Raw genomic sequence first — 25989 nt, 5'->3', positions numbered from 1 at the left:
CTCACAACAGACACTTTTAATGGTGAGTCACTCAGCACAAAAAAACACTCGTGTAAGTGTGCGTATGTGGTGTGTGGTTTTTTTTATTATTTTGTTGATGTAAGTGTCGCTGTCGACAGTATGTTGATTTTCTGTTGGTGTATAAGTGGAGTGACCCAGTTTGTACAACATCAACCTGTGAAGATTTGATTCAGTCGGCTGAAACATTCCAAACAAGGACAATGACTCTTCAAGCAGCCGCAAGTGGCTCGCACCTTATTGATCTGTCAAAGTTTAGAGAGATATTTTTCTGTATTTATCACGAATCTATCAAATTTATCAGTTCTTTGTCATAAATCAGTCTATTTCAGCGTCATTCATAAACTTTTCACCACCACCAGGCCAGTTTAGAGTTGGATTTACATACTAAATGACCATTTTGCTTTTTATTGCCATGTCATGATTGGGCTGCGTTACATTTGTTACAAATTCTATTATCTATTGCAAGTTTGGAAGCACTTTATAGCTCAGGATTAAGGTAACATAACACAGTGATGAGTGTGTCTTTACCTCATTTGGAATATCAGCTTCAGTTCAAAACACATCGCGAACTGATTATAACAAAGGACAGTTTGACGCCACTCAATCAGAAGCAGCTGTCAATCTGTTTTATTGATGATTATTTTAAAAAAAAAGCAACCAGCTCCTCTTTGAAAAGCTGATTGGAGCTCAGTTTGGACACATCACTTTGCGTGGTTCATCTGAGGGGTGTTTCATAAAGGAGGCTCAGAAAGGTTACTGTGAAAAGCCCAAAAAAACAAACTGATCTAATGTGAGACGTCAAAGTCTAATTCATGACTGAAACACAGACCAAACATACAGTTTAATATGGAGAGTAAAATATTACAGCAAAAATGTGCAACCAGCGGTGTAAAAGAGAGCTTTCTGCTGCATGTTGTGGATCTTGTGGATGTGCTCCGCTTGCAGTTATGACACTGTAGCTTCAAATCCTGCATGAGTGACACAAACTATTCTGATGTTATCAAATAGGACCTGAGCCAGGTCAATTATATCAAAACTATAGGAAAATTAGCATTTTTAGAGGCTTAAAGATGCTATAATCAGTATTTCTTTTTGTATTATAAAAATGTATCAAATCACAGTGTGTAATGTGAGATGAACCTACAGAGAATCATCACCTGAATCTGCATCTCCCCTCGGCTTTATTGAGCTTTATAGTGAGTTTCAGCTTACTATTACTGTTTTGTTCATTATCGCTGCTGCATCAGGTGGCTGTTTTGGAGCTAAAAAGCTCTAAAACAGCCACACATGTTGTGTCTACTGCCCCTAAGTGGGAAAAGAAAAATAATCTTTAAATTTTTCATAATCTTTAAATACCACCAGATTGACTGTGTGTCACTTTCATCAGCTCTAATTTAACTGCAGTGCATTTAAAAGCACGTGTTGGAATGAAGAAGAGATGAGCTCAGATTTGAATTACACAATTAAGTGCATCCCATGTCAATACGTGAGCTAAATTTTACATGTAGTGCAAACAGCAGCGGTAAAGAGGAACCATCAGGGGAGGAACCTTCAAAAGAACACCATGTTTCTATGTGACGGATTGACTGTAACACTCTTTAAGACTGAGGTGAAACTGAACTTATTTAGACCTCCTTTGCTCACTTCCTGCGACGAGCCTGTTGTGACTCTCGCTTTATGAAACACCCCCGCAGGCTCAAACAGGCGTAATCATAGATGTACGTGGGACCCGAGTCCTCACACATGTCTTCCTCGTCTCCTCCAACCTGCTCGTTTGTTACGGTAGCCATAGCAGATCCTCTTCATGTCTAACTCAGTGATGCCATGTTGATCTCATTCCCACAACCAAACATTCAGCTTGCAGATCTGTGAACTGTCTTAAATCCACGCTGAGCAACATTTTGGCCGTGTGCTGGAGTTACTGTGATCAACGACAACCACGTGTTGTCATGTTGTTGTTTTTGTTTGTTTGTTTTTTGTTTTGTTTTCCTATTAATTCCCAATGGATTTTCTCTTTGTATTGACTGGACAATGTAATCTATTGGTGTTGATTGAAAATGCCCTGGTAGCTTGTGGATTGCTAAAGTGGTCAGATAAATGTACTGTATAGCTGTACAAAGAGTGATAAAAGATGTTTTAAACCTTTCTTTTTTCTGTGGGTACAGCACTGTTTAAAAAAAATCAAAGTGGTTTTAGCCCTTGCCTGTTTTAACTTATCATTTGGTGGTGGTCTGTATTACTTCTATTGTTATTTATATTATTTCAATTGTTGCCTCTCCTGCACTGATAAGAGACTGTAGCTCTGTGCAGGGGGTTGTACTGTAAACCTGTGTGAAGCTTTGTATTTTCCCCTCTGGTTTTGGACTCAGTGAAAGTGTGATGTTTACATGTACAGTTTTTCAGAATACTTTTTGTTTGTGTTTTTTTTTTTGCGTTTTATTCAAGCTATTTTGTTTTCTCCTCACCCAAACCCCGAATCTGTGTACATTTGCCCAGATATTTTCCTTTCGTTGTTTCATTGCATCAAGTGCAGACGTGACCTCTTTGACCACTCGGTCACGTGGTCGGAGTGTGCCGTGACAGCTGGTTGTGGTCTGCTCGGTGTTGTGGTGGCTTCCAGCATTTTAAAAGGTAATCTTAAGTAAAAGGGAGCTTCACAACTTCTCAAAGTGGACCAGCAAAGATTTATTAAGGATCAAGACGACTTTAATCAACTGTTTGAGAATACTATTGTGGCCTAAATGGAGACAGGTGGGGTGTAGGTACATTTATTATACTACATTAAGTGCTCAGAATCTTTTAATATCCTGACTGTATTGTCAGGGAAAACTCCTTGTCCTTAACCTGACTGGTACCCTGAAAGGTACACTTTGACCTGTTGTAATATCTCCTCGGTAACATAAAAGCCATTCCCCTCTCCTGGCCTTTTAAGGGGAACCCATAAACCTCAGGAAATACTGAATCTCCAAGTTTAGTTTTTATCCGCTGATTTCTTCTGAAATGAGATTTAATTCTCTAACGAAAACCATTAACATTTATATGAGATGTCTATTGTTTTGTACATTTATCATTGTGATTTAAAAGTGGAGCTTTTTCCAGTACCTGTGACTTAATATTTTGATTTTTTTGGAGTGTTTATAGGTATGGATATTTATTATTATATGTGAAACTACAAAAAGACAAAAGAAAAGGTTGAACCTGTTTCATTTGTATGTTTCATGCAAAACTGTCCAGGTGAGAATCTCTCTGCCTCTTACATATCACTAATGAGGGACCTGTGTTTGTTTGGAAATAGCGCTTTTTCAGTGTTGCATCAACGCTATGAAAAAAAAAACAACAAAAAAAAAAAACACCAGTGGTTTACCAACAGCAGAGTTGCAAGGCTCTCCTCTTCTCCTGAGATGTCAGTAATTGAATAAAATAGTGCGATGAGCTATCTAACTGAGACCTCCCCTGTGGTTTCCTTTTTTTCTACCTCTGCAAACATCTTAGTCTCACATCAAAAAGAAAACACACAACGCTTCAACACATATTTATTGTTTTTTGGAGTGAAGATCTTTGTCCACAAGAGGGCAGCAGAGCTACTGAAAGTAGTGACACACTGTAGGTATGAATGGATGATGAAGAGGTCATGACTGGAGACAAAGCCTGTTGGGGCTGAACAGGAGAAACTACAATACTGCCTGTATCTTCCTGTAGCTGAGGAATTATTAGGAAGCTTGTCCTTCATGATAGGAAGAAATCAAGTATCATCAGTGACAGATTAACATTAAGTCAGTGTGCAAGCAGTAATTAATCCACCAAATGTACACAGTCTGCTAATTAGCACTAAACAACAGCTGATGCTGATGTAGTTTCATGCTTACACGCTTTTTTGTAACCATTACTTTTTGATTGATTTATTGAAATAGATATACAGAGAATGTCAAAAGAGAAAATAATACTTCATCTAAGACTATGGTCATGCTAGCAGCTCTGGGAATGTGAACTTATGCACAGCAATGCTTTGTGCTAAATGCTGCTAATGTCAGCAGGCTGTAACATTCTGATGTTTAGCAGAGATTTTGGCCTCATAGTGGCGCTAGAGGAGAAGCTAAGCATCACTTAATTTAGAATCCTCTAATATCTTAAACGAATTGACAATCCAGCCAATAGTTGTGGAGGCTTTTCACCAAAAAGCATGCATGTGGCTGGGCTGGAGGCACAGTCAGGAGAGAACCAAAGCTAGAAGGACTCACAGTCTGGAAACCATGAATGTACAAAATTACATTGAAATCCAGTCAATTTTTTTGTGCAGTGGTGCACCAACCAATTGACCCCACGTCTACAATGACAACAAAGACAAACATGTTCTGACACGACTTCTCAGAATCCTGCTTTTTTCTGTTCGAGCTCATTGATTAGGTCAACACAAACCCTGAAGCTCTGATGTAAACCTGTGGTTCTGGTGCATGACCTCTAATATTTTTAGTCCGGTCATCTAGTCTCATCCAGCGTGGCCTTGTAGAGTGGTTTATGATTTCAGGCTGGAAGTGGTGTGGTTATGTATAAGATTTTGGCCCAGCTAATGTAGGCCGGGAACATTTACAGCTGGCTACACTTCTCGTGTGAAAAAGGACGCTGTGTTCTACGAGACCAAAGTAAACACGTGAAAACACAACAACAGTGACATCATTCTTCTCTCGTTCACATGCAACTAAACGTTTTCCTAACTTAAAAAACGTAGAAACGTAGAAACATGGCACCTGTGAGTATTTTTACGTAATTATATTATTATTATTGATGTATTACTGTGTTCAACATGATCAAGCTCATAATGTATACAATTTTATAAAGTGTTGGGTAGCTACATCTAAAACGATACATCATATAAATCATATCCATCAAATACAACACTGAAAGAAGATTGAAAGTCCTGTACTTGAGTTTAGAAGTAAGTCCACTAAGTACAAGCAAAGACTCTTAAAAAGATGAAACTTAAAGCGCTCATAAAGTTGAAAAACGACCCCTGAGAGAGCATATTATTGTTTATAATAACAAAGCTCATTTTTACTGATACATTAAAGTTTAAGCAGCATTTTATTGTTCTAGCCCGTTGCAGCTCATTTTAACAGATTTTTATTCTAGTGGGTATTTGGGCTTTTATATGCAGTTGATTTAATTTTCTCTTCTCTATAAAAGCTCTAGAGGGGCAACTTTAACTGAAGTCACAGCTGCACTTGAACAGGAACTGCACTTGCAGTGTTTCTGCTAATATTAGTAAAGGTACACGATTTAAGCCAACTTCCAGGTCAGATTCATTTGAAATCGCACAAAAAACTCAAATAAACAACTGTGGCCTAAGGGGGTGGTGCGACTTTTTGTGTTGACATTGAACGTCCCTCAGCGACACGTGGCCTCCAGCTCGGTGGTTCACGTTCTCTGCTCATGCTGCTGATCAAATATAGACCTAAAACTGGATGACACCTGATCCCCTGCGGAAGGTCTGAGCCCCCCTACCTGAAAAGCAAACATGTAGCATTATACAACGATGCACTGTGCCTGCCAGTACTGAGTATTAGACGTGTCTTTGCTCTCCTCTTATCTGTGCAGTTTTAACTCACATGTTTAATGGGAGTCGGGGGCTTGGACTCATTGGCAGCACTGAGTCACAGACCAGATGCCTTTGCCCCAGATTCCCCATTTATATTTGAGCCAACTAGTGCCTGCCAACACTTTCCACTCAATATAAGCAATGCCAGCGGATCACAGTTTAAAAAAAGACTCTGACCCAAGAATTGAGTTTCAGTGAGCATTGCAAAGAAATATGATTGAAGTCGAACTCAACATTATCCAGCACTTATCTTCACCTTTATTTGTGTAAGGATGAACTGACAAACTTGAACTCACATAAATGATGAAACGTTCAACCAGAGCTGCAACTAATGGTTATTTTCTCAGTTAGTTGATCTGAAATGTCAGAAAATAGTACATAATTGGCATTGGCATGATTTATGACAAAGACCAGGATGAAATCATCTCGTTTCAGAAGCTGGAACTAGAAAATGTTTGACATCTTGTTTGACATCTCAAAGCAGTGGTGTCGCTGAAATAAGGTCTGGCTGCACCTGGTTTCAGTCTGGTGCAGAGGGAAAACACTCAGGCCTGTTTGTGTTCATTTAAACCAATCACAATCGTCCTGTCCTTTCCATGTCAAAACCTGGTGCCTACATTACCCACAATGCAACATGAACACCTACAGTTCAGTCAGGGATTTGGTTGTGTTATGCTACTAGCAGCTAGCGTAGCCTCGTGCAGAGACGAGGAGCTGCAGAGGCCTGCTGAACTCACTTATTTCTAACTCCAGATTTTTCCTTTTTCATTTTCAAACTTGGTGTCTTCAGCACCAAACAACAACGACTCAAGTGACATCACTTGAGGCAGTTTCTCAGACTTTGTGCAGCTCCTTCTGGAGCCACAAAAGGTTTCATACATTTTGTGACATATGTTGAACCGCCAAGACCTGTAAACAGACTCTGACGTGTATAACCCCTTCAAGGTTTGAATCTGCCTTTAATTTATGTGTTGACCCAAATATCAAAACACCATATTTTAAATATGCTGCAACTAGTAGATTTTCGACATGAAAATGATCCATTAAAAAAGATGTTTCCTAGTATCAGTGGAATCATGAAAGTTGAATTAATTCAGCTCAATTAAAAGCTGCCAAGTCAGGGTTAGAGTAGTCAATGCTCCTGCAGTGCAGTTTTCTCCTCTGTCTCATGCTTTGTTGAACTATGTTGTTTCTGTCTGAATATTCTGGGGATTCGTCCTTCACCTCGTCCTGTAAACTGTGCACAGAGCTCATCCTCTGGAATAATAATAAAAAAAAGAGACGTGCATTATGGGAGACTCGTGCCAGCGAGGTGACACGAGAGTGTTTATACTTGGCTGGGATCACGGGACGGTTTTAGACTGGAGTGCTTCTCTGATATGGTGCCAGGAATAGAGCAGCTTTGCGGAACGAGCAGGACAGATCACACCGTTTTAAAAGGAGTTGCTCGACATTCTGAAAACATGAGTCAACATATTTGTCCCAGTATGCGACTGTAAATGCTTCACATGCATTTCTGGAAATGTTTGACTTTCCTATTTGAACAGTAAGCTGAGTGATTTCGGTCTCGACTTTGTTGCCAGGGTGCACATTGCAAAATGTCCTCTGTGAATTGATTTTACAGCAAAATCCATTCAGAGAAGCACTGCATTTATTGATCATTCTAACAGTTAACAGTATGGTATGACAGCAGAGTATTTCTAAGGTCCAAAATGACAAGAAATTATGCTAAATGATATCAAAAACTTCAGAAGAGATTTGTTTTTAATGAAGGATTTATGGCCTTGGCTTTGGAAACCTGGCATGTTCAAATAAAAACACACAAAATCTGCAGGGAAGCACAAAATACTCTCCCTTTGCAGCATTTGTTACGTGCTATAAATCCTTCATAACAATGTGCTGTGGCATTTCAGAAATGTCTTTTAGCACAATTCCAGTACAAGTGCCAGATTTAGTAGCAGCAGGTGGACTTTATTTCCATGCCGTGCAGTTATTATGGAAGGAACTCTGCAGCAGCTCTTGTACCAGTCATGTTTGAGCCAGCTGGCTGCTGTTTCCTAATTCATTTGTCTAACCAAAAGTGTGACTACAACAAAATGTGTTTGAATATAATTGTCCTGACCTTTACTTTTCCAGACGCTGCTGACACACATTCAGGCTCAGGTGGAGCATTATGTAAACTGTATTAACAAATGAATTAATCGTTGCTAATCATATCAAAGCTAAACAGATTAGTTCTGTTTGGTAAGTAGGCTGAACGTGTCCCCTCACACAGTTAAAAAACAGCTGCTCTGCTGTGTGATCACCTGAGCAGAGGTGACACCGGCACTGAAGATTTGAGGTTATTAAAATTGCAAAACAGATACGGATCAGAAATTCATTTCCTAAATATAAGATTAGGTGTCGTTTGGCAGCTGGAGTGTGAAGATTAAAATCAGCTGTATGTGAACAATAACGATGTCGGACATGAACGCAGTCTGCAAGCATTTTATTTATTGGCATTATTAACAGCGTCAAGTCACAAGAAGAACAAAATGGAAAAAACTTTTTACAAACTTGAGTTTTTTTGAACTTCTGGTCATAATAAAAAGATACTATACACAAGCAAATATGAAAAGCAAACTGCACTGACTAACGGCAACAAGCACCATCATCATCACCGCCATCATCTCCATCTCTATGTGATGGATGGCAAGCTGGGGGTGAAGGAGGTGCGAGGGGTGGGGTCTAGCTGGAAGTTGGTTCGAATTTTCCATTTTCACTGCTTTCGCTGAGTTGTCTGTTCAGAACCATTTCCCTGGCGATGCAGGTCACCTGACCGTTGGCCACTGTGTAGGTTCCATTTCTGCAACACAAAGGAACGTCAGTTTTACTCCGCAGTGACAAAAAAACTCAAAGCTAACTGCACCTGAGGAACTTCAGTGTGTTATGTTCACATTTTGTGCCACTCACTTTTGATTTTCAGATACGTTCTGCATGCCGGGCTGGACCTGTTTTGCAAAGAAAAATGAAGTCCACCAGTGCCCAGAGTCTTGCCTTGGAAGTCCTGCAAAGAACAAAATGCATGTTAGGCAGGAGCTCCGGTTGGTGCAGGGAGACTTCACTTTCATACACTTAAAAAAGTCTAAAAACAATGAAAAATAAACCTTTTTTATACCTGGGTGGTGTGGAATGACCTCTCCAATGTGTTCCGCACTGCCACAGGAGCTGTTGCTGGAGGCGGACCCGAGGCGCCCTGGAATAAAAAGACACTTTCTGTTGGTGCAAAAACTCAAAGGCAAAAACAAGCTTCCAGAGTGACATAAATACAATACAATCCAAATGCATGTATAGGCCCCGTCTGACTCACTTCTGTAGTAATCATGGGTGGCGATGAGGGAGCCACTGGATGGAATCGCTGCCATTTTCTCCGACCTTAGATGGAAAACCGCTCAGAGATGGAAGATGGTAACCTGGACAGACCGAGGAAAAAAGGTGGCACAGGTGTTATTAGGCTGGAAACTGTTAACATCTCACCATCATTTAATTTCCTTCCATTTTATCTTATTTTACTTAATGTCTCTGAATTCTGTGCATATTGTTATTCTGTTAGCACCAAATTCTCAGGATGAAGACATCGCCCAGGCTTACGGAGACACGAGGTGAGAAAGCACATCTGCACAGGCGGCACAAAAACATGTTACTCAGGACTTCTGCTTCGCGAGTTTGTGCCCTCTGTGCTACATTCCTATCCACAGGCCTCCACTGCAGAGTGATGAAACACAAGCAGCTGTTTTTTAGACTCTGGTTTCCCGTGACTCAAATAACCGGAGTGCAGGCTGGTGTGAGAGTCTACATGTCCAGCTGAACTCGGACAGCGAGGACGTAGAAATGACCTGGCAAAAGATGGTTCCAGTGTTCTTGCCAAATAGGACTGGTATTGCTGGTAGTTGTCCAAGCTACTACTTGGATGGCTCTACCCAAAGGTCTTAATGGCAATTATAAAATCATAACTAAATTTAACCTTGCTGAGAATGTATTAACAGCAACATGTGTTTAATGTTAGAAAATATGCAAGAATAAACATGTATTCATTCTCTGTGTGTTTTTATTTCACATATGTTCCAGACTCTTACAGGTGGAATATGTTTATCAGCCCAGAGCCCAGGAGCCAGTTGAAGGCTGTAAAGCTTAAGTCCAGGTGAGCAGCAGATGGCTTTGGGGATTTCGAGGAGCAGACAAATACATGTCCAGCTAAACAGAGCAGCTGAGGCATTAACACAGTACTTATACAACACCCAGATGGCAATTTTACCCAGTGACTAGTATTTACTGTACGTGCTTGAATTGAAGGCAGACTTGCATAAACAAAGTTAATCCTTTTGTTTTTTTAAATGACACCTGTGGATATAAGCATTCCAATACACTTCTGCAAAAACTATCTTTGTATTTTGTAATGGAGTCAGGTGTTGAGTCAAAACTAAGGAGAAAGACACCACTGTTGTATAAATGCTGAGGATAGTTCATATTTAAATATGTTTAAATATACAAGAGAGCAAAAGAGTATACAACTGTAGTAATTTTGACCTACCTTGAGGATGAGGATGCTGTTGCTGGCACCAGATGCGGTTGAAAGGTGCGGATGGCTTGAAGTAGAAGGGCTTCAGTTGTTACAATGGCCCATTTGTGGATGAAGTCTCTCTATTGACCCTCTCGGTCAACTCGCTGCCGCTCACACTGACTCGGCAGAGGGACGCCTGCTTTTATAGGGTCTGCCGTGTGCGCGTGCTGCTGTGGCACGGGGCGGGGACTGTGGTGGCTCGAGGACTCAGAACGTGCTGTTATTCTGTTTGTTCGGCCTGGAACTCGGTGACATCAGAGGGTTTAATTAACCCGCTGAAGGCAGAGGCTGGTAATCACACCTCAGTGTTAACTAGCTTATGGTGGATAGCTGCTTATTTTTAAGGGTGAGTCGGAGACAGACTAACCGAGACAAATGCTATTTAATCTTTAGTGACATTTAATCAAGATCATGGATTCGGGCGGGCATTTTTAAGACGTTAAACGAACATTTATGTGTGTTTAACGTTAACTTTTTTCCGTAAAGTTGTCCTTCCAGCAACATGACTAAACATTAATGCATCATTGTTTAATTTCAGTAGCGTGCTAATGTAGTCTGTATTTATTGAATTGGGAAGGGCGGAATCAAGACGTGTTAAGCTTGTTGCCAGGCCGGTCGAACGTTGTAGTGTATCAATATCTTTTTTATATCAATGTAACTTAGCTTATTGCTAAGGATATTCTCCTATCTGAGCTGTACCTTAGCATGTCTCCCTGGTGGTCTAGTGGTTAGGATTCGGCGCTCTCACCGCCGCGGCCCGGGTTCGATTCCCGGTCAGGGAACAGTTGTTTTGCATTTAACCCACTTCCTCAAGTTACCTTCGTTTTTTTTGACCGCATGAATCATACAACGAATGGAATTATTCTTCGGGATAGGATTCTCTATAAAAGTTGGGCTCCAAGTGATAGCCGATGTCATTGTGACACCGTTTATGTTCTGAAGTGATATTGCATTGTGGATGTTTTATGTACACATAAGCACATAAAGCATGTTGTGTGTGTGTAACCTTAACATAACCTTGCCCTAGCCTTAACCCAATTCTTCACCCTAAAATTTAATAAGGAAGGCAAGTCCCCACAATGTGACAGTGTCCCCACAGTATGAGTAATACATGGCCACACACAAAGAACTATTTTCCTATTTTATTCAATTCTAATTTGAATATACATTTCCTGTCTCTGTAGTGTAGAGGGGGTTTCAGCTGCAATTCTTTGTGCAATCCTGTATTGTATAATGACAATAAAACTGGATCTTGAAACTAATGGTCTTTTACTAAAGTTAGAGACCCTCATAAGCCCTGGGAGATCTTGTTGCATTTTCTTTTGGGAGTATCAGATTTTGATCCATAGTGTAAAACAAAACTGTTCATACATTTGAATCCTCTAGCACCACCCAAAGGCTCAATATAAAACAAGACCACCACTGCCACTAGCCTAGGCTTTACATTTTCTCTCAAAAATGGCAGCAAGACATTTAATTATGAACACTGATCTCAGTAAATTAAATTGACCTACGTGACCATCCGTGACAAACAACCACATAACATTCAATTGACTTTAATTGAAAAATTTTAAAGTACAAAAATACTTCATGTTAGTGATATTCTTTTTTGTAAATGTCACAATTAATGTCAATGAATGCATATTGTAATTTATTTGGGAAGATTATTTAACTGCAATCACAGGTCAAAATAAATAACTCTTCAATAAACAACACTTATCCGACATGCAGAAATATAATGTATTCACATAGTAAAAGTAGTAAAATACTATTTTTACTTTGAAGTTTAAAACATGTTTGCAGATTTAATACATTCTATTAGTCATATTGTATCAATACCAACAGTCAGAAATAAGTGGACAAATTCACATGGACGAATAACATCATTTCAGAACTTTGCATGTATGAAAAATAATTGACTGTGATATGTTAGAAGGGGCCATCTCTTGTGCTGTGGCGTGAGGATCTTCTTTCAAACCCAGAGGTGTCACCATTATTTGCCAGACTGCCAGTCACCTTGTCCTGTGTGTTCCAGACAGGAAACCGGATCAATACCCATATACACAGTTAAGAACACTTTGTGCAGTATGTCCCCACTGTTTTGATAGACTCACCTTCACATTGCCGACCATTTCCTCAAAAGACTTGAATGTAGAGGAATGTCTACAGAGAAATGTGCAGAAAAATTAAACCCGATATTTTTGACAATCTGATTTTTTTTCCCAATAGGTCATAAATACCTGAATACCTAAATACAGGAACTGCAGTGACACTCATGGTGTTTTACCTCATAGTGGGGACACTTATGGTGTGGCTGAGGGTGCTGGGGGTCATATTGAAGAGGCAAAACAAAGAAGGAAGTTTGCGCATTAAAAGTGACAAGTAACATTTACAAACAACATCATATAGAATCAGTACAAGCCTATGAAACAACCATTTAATTCGTTTAAAATTTCCTATGTCATTTGTGTAGGGCTGCAACTAAGGAATATTTTCATTATTGATTAATTCGTCACTCATTTTGCAATTAATTGATTAACTCAGAAATGTCAGTTTTTTTTGTAAAAGGTCCGTTACAATTTGCCAGAGCATAATGTGATGTTTTCCAATCATTTGGTTTACATGAAGTCCCAAAGTCCATATAACATTTTAAAGGATATAAAACTGACTGAAAGCAGAAAATTTTGAGAGGCAGTAAACAGCAAATGTTTTTATCAGTAGATACAAGATTCATGTGAACTCTATGATCATGTACACAGCTGCACAAAGATAAAAACTCACTTTAAACTCACTACTATATTCTACTTTGAATCGCACACACACATTCAACACCCTTTTCAGACCAATGAGCTTCACCGCAGTGAGCTCAGTTCAGTCTCACCACTCCCAGATCTTACCGTGGTGGGCTCGGGAGAGGCAGAGCTCTGTTGAGATAAAGACAGATACATGCATGACATCACACCAGCTTCTGTTTCCACATGAACGAGAACAACAGACTTATCAGCTACTGCTGCTGAAGTCCAGCTGTACTAGTGTGATTGGATTATGGTCGCTTACTGGCTAAACAAAAACACAAGATGGGAGGCCTTCGAGCTTAAGTTCAAGACAAGTGTCCTCTGCAGCCTTTAAAAAACGGTCTTGAATTTTGTCTTGATTTTAATGATTCTGTTTTAATAATAACCAGTTTTCATAGTGGAACAGTATCAAAAATATGCACAGAATCTTCTCAATGATCAACTATTCATCATCCTCTCTAACAAACCTTTTACAGACACTTTTCAGCTAAAAAAAAAAAAAGATGTCTGGCAATGTATGGTCAGAGATGGCTCATCTTAAGCTTACAACTGTAAAAGGCACAAATTATTTAAAAAATTTCTTGTGAAATCCCACGAAAAGACCAAAATCAATAATGCGTTCGTCCGTCTACCCATTTCCCTGCTCTGTCTCATACAAAGACAATGTTACTCCAGTCTATTTATTGTTGGTTTTTGTCTTTTCATGGGGTTTGTTGACAACGATAACCAGCTTTATCCTTTAAGGTATCTGTCTCTGAACATTTGTTAAAGATATAGTATGAAACATATAACATATATGACTGACAAATAGTTACTTAACATTTATCATCCACTATGAGTACTGTACTGCTCTTACATTGACAATGCTAATAAACTAAACCAGTGTTTTAGTTCCTGGTTTGGTGTTTAGATGACAGGGATTCAGGCAGACAGAGATTAAAAAGTAAGTAATTAACAGAACAAAAATATACGTAATTGGAAGTAAAAGTGCTTTCCAACGTTCTGGCATGGCATCTTATGAAAGCCAAACATGGTTTCATAATATTCTTTTCTTTAAGAATAATTGTGAAACATAGTGTTTGAGATGTGGAACCTGCCAACCTGTAACAGTAACCTCCGACTGCATTTTAAAGCATCGTTCTGACATGTTGTGCACTTGTGGTGACTCTCTGTTGGTCTCCTGCCTGTCCATCTGTCTGCCTGTCCATCTGTCTGTCCATATGTCAGCTTCTGCACTATCAACATGCAGAGTTTGATGGTTTTATTATCCCAATGTGTATAGGGGAGAACACCAGCTAATTTCTGTTGCTCATTTTGGTATGTTATGACTCATTACTGATCATTTAGATAAAATCAAATAAAATTGGAAAATGATTAAACTTTTATAATTTCAGAAACTAGGAAGTAGATGCCAGGCCAATCGTGAGGGTACCTCATCTCTGCCAGTCTCCTGGTGATGACCACGCCCATATTGGACAGCGCAGAAGATGTTGCCTGGCCTGCATGAGAGAGTCTCTCCCGTGTCCTCACACATCTACAGGTAGAATGAAGCAGGAGAGGTCAGAACCTGAATGGAGGAAAGTCACAACACTGCCAGTACAAATGTGACACAATCAGGAGAGCACATACAGGGTTAAACAGTTAACAAGAGGCCCATCAACAGGCCCATACATGCCAATGGCTACAGTCCATCTGGCTTTCAAACAAACGCTCCAGGGTAGTCCTGCCTTTGCCTGTTAATAATACTGCTCCTTGTGCTAAGTCAGGCTATAAGGCTATTAACAGGGCACCGATCCTATTTGACCTGGAAAATCCCATCACTTGTTTGTTAGAGGAGATCCCTCTTTAACATGTGAGCATAGGACAAAAACACTGTGAAACCCCAACGCCATGAAACGCAGCACTAATGTGTTTTATAGGACAGAATGCGAACATGACGACCAACACGTACATGTCGGAGTGGCTGATGTCCTCCAAAGTGGCAGAGGCTGTGAGATACCTGAAACAACAGCAGAACATGCACAAGCTGTTACCTCGACTTAAGACAACAACAGTCATGAGTCATTAGTGTGTTTTCCATGGTTATGTAACTATGTCACATGAAAACAATGCGTGGCAAAGTTCTGCCATTGGAGAGGTTGGGTGTCTTAAACCAGATAAGACTTAGGAGGTGCGTCGTGTAGCTTAACCATTCATCAGACCTTACTACTATAATTATTAATGTTATTATCAATGAAGCTGCCAGTCTGAACATGCAACTTACGGGGCTGAGGTCTGGACGTCTTGCCAGCCTTTGGACAGGTTCTGTTTGAGGTTACTGAGAGGACTCATACCCAGCTGCCTCCTGATGTCTGTCGCATATTTTTCTTTGACCAAAAGCACCTGTCGCAGGGTCTGAATTTCATCCTCTATCTATGCACGAGAAAAACACAAAAGCAACTGAATCAGTGGAGAGACGACACTGAACAGATTGTATTGAACATATTAACTCTTCCACCGTTGTGTATTCACCGTGGTGAATAGCAGCCACAAAAACTGCATCACCTTTGAGAGTTCAAACCGTAGATAGTCTAAGTCCTCCTCTGTTAGATCTGACGGTGAGCATCGATCTTCAGTTACCCTTGTGGAGAAGCTCACAGATGAAGAAGCCCCACCAACCCCTTCCAAAGAGCATGGGCAAATAAACATTAGTAAGTAAATAGGAACAGGTACATCACTAACACACAGGGGACCCTTAGATGACAGTGTGTGGGTGAACAAACATTGGCATGAATGTAAATATTATTTTACATTTTCATGGATTAAGTAGACCCCCGGAAAACCTTTAAAAGAGGCATTAGGAATATATTAGACAGATATAAATATCAGAGCTAGATAGCTATCTATATTTATAGACAGACACACAGATAGATAGATAGGATAAATAGTAGTAAGTGAGTAACTAGGAACAAGTATATGTGACGAACACAGGAGAATTTTCATGAATAAAGTAGTCCCCCTGAAACCTTCAAACGAGACATAGATAGATAGATAGATAGATAGATAGATAGATAGATAGATAGATAGATAAGTATGAGAACAACGTATGTAATTGTTGCATATTGTTGGCAAACGAGTAGAATAAGCTAGAAACTCCAGGAAGTTTTATATCTTATAACAGACACACAGGAGCTGTCCTCAGTGCTGAACTCCACTCGACCCGCCTGGCTAGCTGCAGCTAGCTGGCTAACGGCTAGCGCTACTTGTTGCACACGGAGCTAACGTTAGCCAGCGCCGACCGAGGCAAAAACACACTATAAACACGTTGTCCGCCGGCTAAAACCGACTGAGATACTTGTGGAAATTAATTGTACCGTAAAACCAGAGTGAGATAGTCTTACCTGGTCGGTTCATGGCTGCCACTTTCACCTCTGAGTGTTTTCACGAAGTTAGCTTGTTGCTGTCTCCCGGTCTCGTCCAATCAGCTCAGCTCAGGCGTCAGCAGGGGGCAGGATCAATGGGGCTGATTATACACGCGCGCGCGCGCACACACACACACACACATACAGTGATGGGAGAATGGAAGTACTCACGTCTTTGAATTAAGTAAAAATAGCAATAGCACAGTGTGGATACACTCTGTTACTATTAAAATTCCTGCATCCAAACTGTTGTTAAGTAAAGTTAAAGTTGCAACATTTCAGAATAGTGTACATTCTATTTTTAGATTATAATTACTAATGCATTAATGTGTGCAATCTGTGTGAGTTAAATTTAATTACTTTACACACTACTATTAATGAATACTATTAATTCTAAGGTAACTGATAGCTAGAAGTAGTGAAGTAAAAAGTTTTATATTTGCCTCTGAAATGCAGCAGAGTCGAAGTATAATGTTTTTCACCACTGCACACTAATATGATTTTATCATACTTTCCTCTTAAAGGCTTGAAAGTTGTCCTGCAAAACAACAAAACATTGGCTGTAGTCATGGCCAAGATGAGAAACGCAGGACGACACATTTTTACATATATTTTATTTATTGTGAACTGTATTCATTTATTTATATATATCTAACCCTAACCCCCTAACCCTAACCCTAAAGTGTTCAACTCCAGCGTTGCTTAATTTAGCAGTGGGTCCATATTCAAACTGTTTTTGTACTACATTTATGATTACTTCAGCCTGCTGTCACATACACAAAATACCTTGTGCAATATTACATTTTCATTCTACTTAAGTACTCAGCCTATGCATATATATTTTTTGTTCTAAGATGACACATATATATTTACTTATAGATTTTTCCTATGTGAGCATTGTATGTTAGGAGCACTTCATTGTAATAGCTGCTCAGGGTGGAATTCATTTTAACAATTGTACGAACTTTTTTTAATTTGCTTTTTTAGGTATTTTACTGTACTGTATATACTGATGGGTAGTTAAAGCTATAACAATATTGTATCTTATAAGAGGATGTTGTGGTTTGTATGTAAAATATGCATCTGAATATTACCTAGTAACTATAGCTGTCAGATAAATGTAGTGATGTAAAAGTACAATATTTGCCAAAGTAATGTGGAAATATAAAGTAGCAAAAAACGTCAAATACTCACTTGAAGTACAAGAACCCATTTTATTTTCATGAACAATACTTCATTAAATGGACTGTCACATTTTACCACTGCCGTCATTTATGTTGTCACACCTTCCTCATGAAGGTTTCACAGTAGTCCTGTCGTTACATGTACAATGAGAGAAATCTACTCATATAGATTTGTGAGTGATGTAAGTTAGGTTAGATTCACTCAACTGCAAGCCGAAGTAAAACACGTGATGATAGTTATGTAATCATGGATCATTGGCCTCCCAGACCTCAACAGCACAAATACTGCATGCACAGCACACACCATAGCACTTGACCCCAGGCACCCCCTCAACCCACACTTTGTGCTCCTCCCGTCTGGTCGCCGTCACAGGTCACTGGCGTGGAAGAAAGTGAAGCTCAGCAGGAGTTTTCTATAACAGACCTGGATAGAACATCCAGACTGTAATGTGCCTTGAGTTTGAGTGTTTGTGCATGTAAAGTTTGACAATGTGCTGGTGGTGGGCATGTGATTTTGAATTCACGTATGTATCTGTGCAGTTTGATGTATTTGTGTATTCCTGAGGCTATACGGAAGGTGGAAAACAATTTTCCTTGCAAAAGTACAAATAAATCTAAATCTAATCTCTAATTTTAACTGAAACTATAGAATCCTTAAACAGAAAAACAACTGGATTTACAGCTGAAATGGGTGAAATAAAATATTTTGATTTTTTTTTTTTTAATGTGTGTAAATTCTCATTTGTAATTAGCATCCCACAGTAAGTTGGTCAAATGAAAGACTTGTCTCCATCTGCTGGTAAAACAGGCCACCACACTGCAGAGAGACTAGCCTCCTCCAGACACTAGTGGACAAACAGCTGGCAGCTTTTAGTTTTCTTTGGTTATTAGCCAATGACACAGTAATGTTTCACTGACATTAACAACAGCAGTAAATCAAGACAGCGTGTAAATTTATTGCATTATCCTGTATTTGGTTTTCCTCCATTACAGTGGTGGAATGTAAGTAGATTTACTCGAGTACTGTACAAATTTGAGGTACTTTACTCACTTGCTTTATTTTCATGCCACTTTCTACTTCTACTCGACTACATTTCAGAGGGAAATATCGGAAATATTTACTTCACTACATTTATTTCATGGCTGTAGTTACCAGTTACTTTGATGATTAAGATTTTAGCGTACAAAACATAAAAAAGGCTTAGAAAATATGGCGTTCTGTCATAAAACAGTATAGCCAATGCACAGCCAATTGATATAAAATGAACTGCCATTTTCATGATTACACTTACATACTTGTACCTTAGTGACATTTTCAATGTAGGACATGTACTTGTAACTGGGTACTTTCACAGTGCGGTATTTACTTTTCAGATCCTTTTACTTAAGTAAAGGATATTAAATGACGAAGCATATTTGCTTATTTTGTATGTTTTTGCAGTCAGTCAGACCTGAACCTTCTCCAAACGATACAAACTGAGGGTGTTGCTATAATAGCACCGTGTTGCTATTGTCCTGAGGTGAAAGAAATTGATAGGGACACAATGTTCAGGAACATTTATTCAACAACAGCAAATCAATGATCCACTTGTTTTCTTCCAGACACACAATTACCATGCTACAACATAAACGTTAAGGTTTATACTTTATATGGGCCAAGTGTATGTACAAGCGACCTTAACCATTAAACCATTCCTTGCTAAATTTAATGGTTACATTACAACACCATACCAGTTAAAATTATAGCCAATCATCATCTGAAACATGACAAAGTATGAAATAAATAAAATTCATCATATAACCATTTCACTATAGTTACACTTTATACTATGTTGTCTTTTTATGGAGGCATTTCCCGATCATTGATCCAGTATAGTTTTTTAAACACAGTGCATTCAACTTAGAACATTTACAGTAGCATTTTTCAGTATCTCAATGAAAAAGCCATGACAGGAACATCTATGTTTCATCAAAGGGTACAGGAAACATCATACAAGGGCCACAGAGGTCAACATCCATACCGTTAATAGCAGAGGGTGGGCAACAGGAGCTCACCAATTGTAAACCATTGAAACACATTATTAGCAGTTATGAAACTGACAAAGTGGCAACGATGTTCATGGCAATTTATGGCAATCTGCAAATGTGTGGCAATATATGCAAATTCAGTAGTATGAAAAATCTATAGTCATTTTACTTGGAGCTGCCTGTTGCGCTGGCTCACAGATGATATGCCTTACGAGCTCTACATGGATGCAAAAAAGTCAACAATGATAAACGATCACAGCATTGGACAAAATGTCATCAGACTTCAGTTTAAAACACAAGGACTAAAAACATGATGAAAGTCATATTCCTCACGAACTTAAATATTCCCATGTGGACGCTCTGTAGTCAGCTTTTCCCAGCTGTGAAGGGGCGTAACATGTTTCTCACATGACATTAACTACACAACATATTCAAGACAGGCCAGAGTTAAAAACATGTCACCCTCTGAAGCAGGTGCTGCTGCTGCTAGAGATCTGTCATTTCTACCTATAAAGAGCTCTGATCAGAGCGGGCTGGATCACCTGGAGCTCCTTGGCTTCATAAAGGACAAATTCAATAAGTAAAAAAAAAATATTTGCAGTAATTAGATTAAATGAATATCTTTCAGTCTCAATAAGTTGTAATGTTGCTGAAATGAATTATTTTTGCTGCTGGTACAAACAAACAAATGAAAAAAGACTGGAGAGCAGAAATTCATCATATTATTCCAATAGCTGAATGCTTTGCTTTGAATGCAAACTTTAGACAAATTACAAAATGTAATTTCCTCCACTAATGAAAAACTACTTAATTGAAATTGTAATTATTAATGTTTTGTATGAGATTCTTTGAAAAGCTTATGCTTCTAATTTATGGGTTTAACGTCAACATTTTTGATAAATCTTCAGAAAAAGCAACAATGAAAAAAAACATTAAGCAAAAATTCAAAATGAAATTATGACACTATAGCTAACAGCCCCACCTGGGCTGAAACCTGCCACAATGGATGTCTAATGCAGGAAGTTATGAACCAACATAAACGTTACCTTGAAAATAACTGCCATGACAACCTGTTCTGTGCTGCAGAAAAGACAGAAGAGTCGTTACTATCCTGCAAGAATGTGCTGAAATAAAGCTGAGGCAGAGGAAAGAAAAGCCAATACTAATTAATATCTAAAGTAGAAATGTTATGTCAGCAGGCGTTCATGAAATATTGTCTGAAAATAAAGCTCTGTGCCTTTACAACCTCATGATTCACGATTAAAAACACTCAGGGGAGCACACTAAAGACACAGTGCCAAAGACGTACGGTAGGTCTGACAATGGCAGGTGGCATTTTCAACTAAAACAGCACTGATTGCAATTCAGAAGTAAAAACTGCACTAATATATGACAACTGTGTTGTTGAAGGTTTAATGATGGCACCGACCACCTCAGCAAACAACCATATCTCCCTAACCAGCACCTCCCTGAGCCATGGCTCTCCTTTCCATGAGCATAAAATATCACGTAAACTTCATCCCCTCCTCCTCCTCCTTGTCAACTGTATTCATTTGAACATATTGCACATACGTATGCACCTACATTATGAGTCTTGCAAAGCAAAAGTGTTGCTAAAGATAAAAGAAAATCTGGAGAACATGTTTTATCAACAGTGCATGCTACACCATGATGCAAAATGTGGGAGGGGGGAGAGTGGGGTAGGCGACCTGTGCGGTTAAAGGCCAAGAAATATAAAAGAAGAAATAAAAAGGAAACAATTTAGTTGTTTCTCTTTCTTCTTGTACTGGGGGGAATAAGTTGTGGACCAATCAGGGAGGGGTGTAAGGGATGTGACTTCAACATTAGTTCCTTTCATGGGCCATGCTTACTAGTCCCTCTCCTCCGCATTGCTGTCTTTCTGAAGTGGAAAGATGGATTGGCCCTTTCTTTCATCTCACTGAGGTGGAGCAGGGAAGCAGGCAGGACCGCAGGCCAGGATTGACGGGAAATGAGGGTTAGTTGAAGCCGGTGTCGGTGTGGTAGGAGTGGTGCCCATCCGATGTTAACTGGGTTGTCTCTGTGGCCGATGGTTGCAGCATTATAGGGTCACCCCCAGCCTCTGTTTGACAAACAGAAACATTTTCAGTGTTTGTATCGAGCCCCCTGCTGTTAATGACCGATTCAAAGTGGAAGTGGCGACACAGGTGATTCAGTCTCACCTCTCTCGTCAGACTGCAGCTGAGCCTCCAGGTCCTCGGGGGACACATAAAAATCCTGGTCCTGGCCCTCTCGAGGCCGTGGTTTACATCTTCCACAGCAGCAGTTACAGCAGCAGCACAGGCAGCAACAGAAGTAGCAGCCAGTGGCCAGGCCGCAGAATACAAACAGAGCCTGCAGACAAGCAGATTCATGGGAGGAAGTGAAGAGTCAGTGTGTGAGCAAAAAGTAAGAGAAGCACAAGCAGAAAAAAGAAATCACAAAGCAAATAGCACTTGGTCTCAGCCTTCCTTCTGTCTTACCTTTGCCCACCAGCTTGAAAGGACAAAGTAAGTGTTGACATTCTCCTCTCCAAACTGCTCAGCCACATACAGTCCCAGAGAACCATATTTGTCATAAATATTACGCTTTGTGGGGTCATTCAGAATTGCATGAGCATTGTTTATCTCCTTGAACTTATCAGCTGCCTCTGGATTGTCAGGATTCTTGTCAGGGTGGAACTTCAACGCCAGTTTCCTGCGCAGAAAGTTGGCAAAAAGACAATCACATAAAGATAATCACGGCACACGTTTCTGCGGTAAGTTACGTGAGGTTAGCTCAGTCGCAGAGGGATGCCTCACCTGTAAGATCTCTTAATATCATCCGTTGTGGCCACCTTGTCCACTCCCAACACATGGTAGAGAGACTCACCAGCGGTGGACAGAGAGCGCTGCCTCTGCTGCTCAGCCATGATGCCTCACGTCCACAAGCTGGGCACAGAAACAGAAAACTAAATGCACAGCTTGAGCTGCAGGTCATGCTTCATACACAGACAAAGGGTCAGACCTATTTGTTAAGATAATCTGTTAATTATGATAAACATCTATTTTAAAAAATAGCGGGCCTTCAACTAAAGTGAGGCCTGTGTGATTGAATCCACCTGACTGCAGGCGACAGCCGGTCTGTCTTGATTAAATACGACTGTCCTGTACAAGCTATATGTGAAAGGCCCATCTGTTTGAAATATAGGGAAGAAAACCATGTGTGCAACATACTGGGTTTATTACATTTCCCTGCACTAATTCAATTTTCACAGTTTTTCAGTGTAATTGCACCAATGGTCAATTTTCTGGTTACATCTCTACTGTACTGTAACTGTGACATCTTGGCAGGACCACTGACTGCCTCTGCTGCTGTAAGTAAATCAGTAACTGACATCCAAACAGCCAACCCCTGCTGCAAAAGAAAAAGACTAATTGAACTGATGCTGCAAGTAAAAGAGACAGAGCCATTTACTGAAAATATAACTGCTTCCAAGTGGGTGTCATCTTGACACAATTGAATAGGCACCGGTCAATTTGAAGCCCTTTATAGCTTGTTTCAACATTTTCTACCAAAAACTGTCTGTTCTGAGAAGTGGGTGTCAAATTCCCGTTTGATACGAATCGCATCCCGTAGTCAATTGTCTATAGGCAGGATTAAACTGTGTGAATACGATGCTAGGAGCATAATCTCTGTGCAAGCATCAGCAGCAGCCCTGCTATAGCGCACAGCATCCATGTTGGTTTGCTTCCTGGCCTGCTCTTGATGCAAGACAGGGATGGATCGTCAGCAGTAATTTTCAAGGGCAAGGGGCAGTGTCTCGAGGAAAAATAAATGATCGAAACGCACCTTGCAGGCTCACCTTTCAGTCGGCTCTGATGCGCTGCAACGCTAACGATCCCAGCAGGTTATAATTTTAGACAGTGTAGCGTGACTATGGCTGCATCTCGCACGTACCCGGACCCTCTCTCTGGCTCCCACTACGCAACCATGGACAGCTGCAGCAGTACGCTGGCTCCGCCCCCCCAACACCCCATGGCGACCCGACGTGCGCGTGCACAAACGGACTGGGATGATGGGGAGAGGATGCCGGTTGCAAAGGGAAGCTAATAACCGCATTGTCAAGCACGGCACACGAAGAAAGCCAAAATCTACCTGTGCACTCACAGAAACTAACATTATTTCAAGCAAGACATTGTAACTGCAGACCAGTTATCACTGATTTAACAGACTTACAGCAGAAGTGCCACATTTTGAGAAATACGTTTATTGTCTTTCTGTTGGGAGAGCTGGCAAGCTAACCGCTGGATGAGGTTATAGCTTAAAGAGTGGAAACAAGGGGAAACAGCTAGTTTGGCTTTGTCAAATGGTAACAAAATCCACCTACCAGCACAAGCTCAATGACTAAGACTAGTCTTCACACAAACTGAAGTATAAAATAAATAAAATCAGTTTGCAGTTTTACGGGGTTTATGTGTCGAACTAGTATATTTCTTGGCCCTGAGCAGTTGCCAGGCAACCAGGGGAATCCAGGAAGTGAGTATTGGCGGCCTAGAGGTAGTCCAGCAGCACGGCCGTAAAAAATGACAAATTAACGGTTTACTCAATTTTTGTTCTGATTAAACATACAAGATCAAACGTGTTAATTGCTGAGTTTTAGATGCACAGATGTTAACATTTGACAGAGCCAGGCTATGTGTTTCCCCCTGTTTTCAGCTAAGCTAAGCTAGCTCCAGCTTCATATTTACTGTACATCTCCGTCAGAAAGCTAATATGAGTATTTCCCAACGTGTTGGAACATTTATATATGTTGAGGGTCCTATCTGTTTTGGTCGATAACGATCTGCTTCTGACTATAGATAACAAATGCTGCCCATGACTGATTTGACATATGAATTCTGCATAGGGTCAGTGCTGGGTAAAGGGATGCAGTGTGTCAGGTGTCCCCAGAAGATGGCCCCCTTTGACAGGTAAGATGAGGGTGTGGTGCAAGTGGTGCATCTTCTCATGGTCCTTGAGTTTGTAGACATTGTGAGAAATAACAATTTATCATACCATGACAGCATGACTGGTATGAGTGTTAATTATAATTTGTACTTAAGTCCTGGTCTTTAGCATTTACAGTGTAGCAGCAGTAATCAGAAGACTTATGTGAATAAATTGATGGAATTTTACACCACTGACACATAAACATGCAGTATGTCACAACATATTCATTATGTACTGTATGGACCCCTTTCACTGAAAACATTTTGACATGCCACAGAAGAAAAAGCACAGATGTAGCCTATATAATGAAATTTAAGATGTCTGATTTCCAATTAGGTGCTTGGGCTTCAGGGTCCTGGTATTGTGCATGCTGGCTCACTGCCATGCTGTCATGGCTTACTGGGACATTTGAAATGTAACACTGTTACTTTTACAACTAAAACAAGTCAAAATGAGACACTGATAGTGAGGAAGGCCTATTGGACTGGGTTCAGTACTCTTCCATTATCATAATGATACTGTGAATACAGAAAATATGCCTATTATACAAGATTGAGACCAACACGAGAAGGAACAAGTTAAATGTTGGCTATCACACAGATGATGTGCTCATTTCAGGTATGGAAGGGATTGAAGCCACAGTTAATGACACTGAAAGGAAACATGGGATCTTAATTGATTTTGCTTGTGCATTGTATTTCCATAGAAACTAATCTCATGATCTTGAAGCAAAGTACAAAAAGTAATCGTCCAATGATTTGCTATATAACACTGGGCAGATGACGCAACCCTGACTTTAACCATAACCATTTGTCTGTTGTCTAATCTTTCAGCTGACATCCAACATTTGACTGACTCTTTGTAAGTGGGACAATCTACGAACTGGGGTGTCATGCCTAGATAATCCACAGAAAAAGTAGGGCAGATATCTTGGGGCCATGAACTATCCAGGGGCCCCTGAAAGTCACTGGCTTGTCTTTTATAACAGCTTTCTCTTTTTTACCAGGTTTTGTTCCTAGAAATATATAGAGGAGTATTAATATGAGATTGCTATGGTCACCGCAGCCATTGTAGCCATTAATAAATTCCACTGGCTAGCCATCAAAATGTCATAGGGCACTTAGATGTAACCCCCCACCTCTACAAGTTATAATACACAACTCACCCACATCTTAAAAACTTTCACACTACCATAACTCCCGTGCTCCCTCAAATATACACTAACTAAGGATATTAATCTTTGTTTATCCTTTTGTATTGTTTGAGCACACATTCTGCACCTAATGTCCAGTGCCATAGCAGGAAATAGTGAGCCCTTTATGCAGCGAGGCAGAGAGCAAGGATGTAGTGGATGGCTGTGTAACACTTCAAACTTTCA

At 40.0% G+C, this 25989-nt stretch overlaps 3 protein-coding genes and 1 non-coding gene across 4 annotated transcripts; 1 reads left to right on the top strand and 3 right to left on the bottom strand.

The window, feature by feature from the left end:
- Nucleotides 1-8087: 8087 nt before the first annotated feature.
- On the bottom strand, nt 8088-10319 carry LOC121613096 (pancreatic progenitor cell differentiation and proliferation factor B-like). The gene is made up of 5 exons (XM_041946374.1): nt 10185-10319; nt 8964-9066; nt 8772-8849; nt 8567-8660; nt 8088-8459 (listed from the first exon to the last, which is right to left on the bottom strand). Exons 2-5 carry the CDS (start codon nt 9016-9018, stop codon nt 8342-8344), a joined length of 345 nt encoding a protein of 114 aa, XP_041802308.1. The 5' UTR covers nt 9019-9066; nt 10185-10319; the 3' UTR covers nt 8088-8341.
- A 605-nt stretch (nt 10320-10924) lies between these two features.
- Nucleotides 10925-10996, top strand: trnae-cuc. Its single transcript has one exon. It is a non-coding gene; the product is annotated as a tRNA-Glu (tRNA).
- Nucleotides 10997-11839: 843 nt separating this feature from the next.
- On the bottom strand, nt 11840-16450 carry LOC121613141 (tumor protein D54-like). The gene is made up of 9 exons (XM_041946427.1): nt 16390-16450; nt 15554-15669; nt 15273-15421; nt 14961-15008; nt 14442-14543; nt 13112-13138; nt 12502-12537; nt 12329-12377; nt 11840-12236 (listed from the first exon to the last, which is right to left on the bottom strand). Exons 1-9 carry the CDS (start codon nt 16400-16402, stop codon nt 12144-12146), a joined length of 633 nt encoding a protein of 210 aa, XP_041802361.1. The 5' UTR covers nt 16403-16450; the 3' UTR covers nt 11840-12143.
- Nucleotides 16451-21596: 5146 nt separating this feature from the next.
- Nucleotides 21597-22551, bottom strand: dnajc5aa (DnaJ (Hsp40) homolog, subfamily C, member 5aa). The gene is made up of 4 exons (XM_041946462.1): nt 22442-22551; nt 22124-22337; nt 21824-21995; nt 21597-21723 (listed from the first exon to the last, which is right to left on the bottom strand). Exons 1-4 carry the CDS (start codon nt 22549-22551, stop codon nt 21620-21622), a joined length of 600 nt encoding a protein of 199 aa, XP_041802396.1. The 3' UTR covers nt 21597-21619.
- Between the last annotated feature and the right edge of the window lie 3438 nt (nt 22552-25989).

This window comes from Chelmon rostratus, chromosome 10 (genome assembly GCF_017976325.1).
Source record: "Chelmon rostratus isolate fCheRos1 chromosome 10, fCheRos1.pri, whole genome shotgun sequence".
Classification (NCBI taxonomy): domain Eukaryota; kingdom Metazoa; phylum Chordata; class Actinopteri; order Chaetodontiformes; family Chaetodontidae; genus Chelmon; species Chelmon rostratus.
The sequence above is the reverse complement of the archived record's forward strand: the minus strand, read 5'-3'. Positions and strand labels throughout refer to the sequence as shown.

Coding starts and splice junctions, on each gene's coding strand:
- LOC121613141 (XM_041946427.1), bottom strand. Junction 15,422..15,553: donor TACGGTTTGAACTCTCAAAG/GTGATGCAGTTT, acceptor TCTCGTGCATAG/ATAGAGGATGAAATTCAGAC. Junction 15,009..15,272: donor GACGTCCAGACCTCAGCCCC/GTAAGTTGCATG, acceptor CTGTTGTTTCAG/GTATCTCACAGCCTCTGCCA.
- dnajc5aa (XM_041946462.1), bottom strand. CDS start 22,551: ATGGCTGAGCAGCAGAGGCAGCGCTCTCTGTCCACCGCTGGTGAGTCT. Junction 22,338..22,441: donor GATATTAAGAGATCTTACAG/GTGAGGCATCCC, acceptor CTTTCTGCGCAG/GAAACTGGCGTTGAAGTTCC. Junction 21,724..21,823: donor GCTGCAGTCTGACGAGAGAG/GTGAGACTGAAT, acceptor TTTGTCAAACAG/AGGCTGGGGGTGACCCTATA.
- LOC121613096 (XM_041946374.1), bottom strand. CDS start 9,018: ATGGCAGCGATTCCATCCAGTGGCTCCCTCATCGCCACCCATGATTAC. Junction 8,661..8,771: donor GGTCATTCCACACCACCCAG/GTATAAAAAAGG, acceptor TGTTCTTTGCAG/GACTTCCAAGGCAAGACTCT. Junction 8,460..8,566: donor AACGTATCTGAAAATCAAAA/GTGAGTGGCACA, acceptor TTTGTGTTGCAG/AAATGGAACCTACACAGTGG.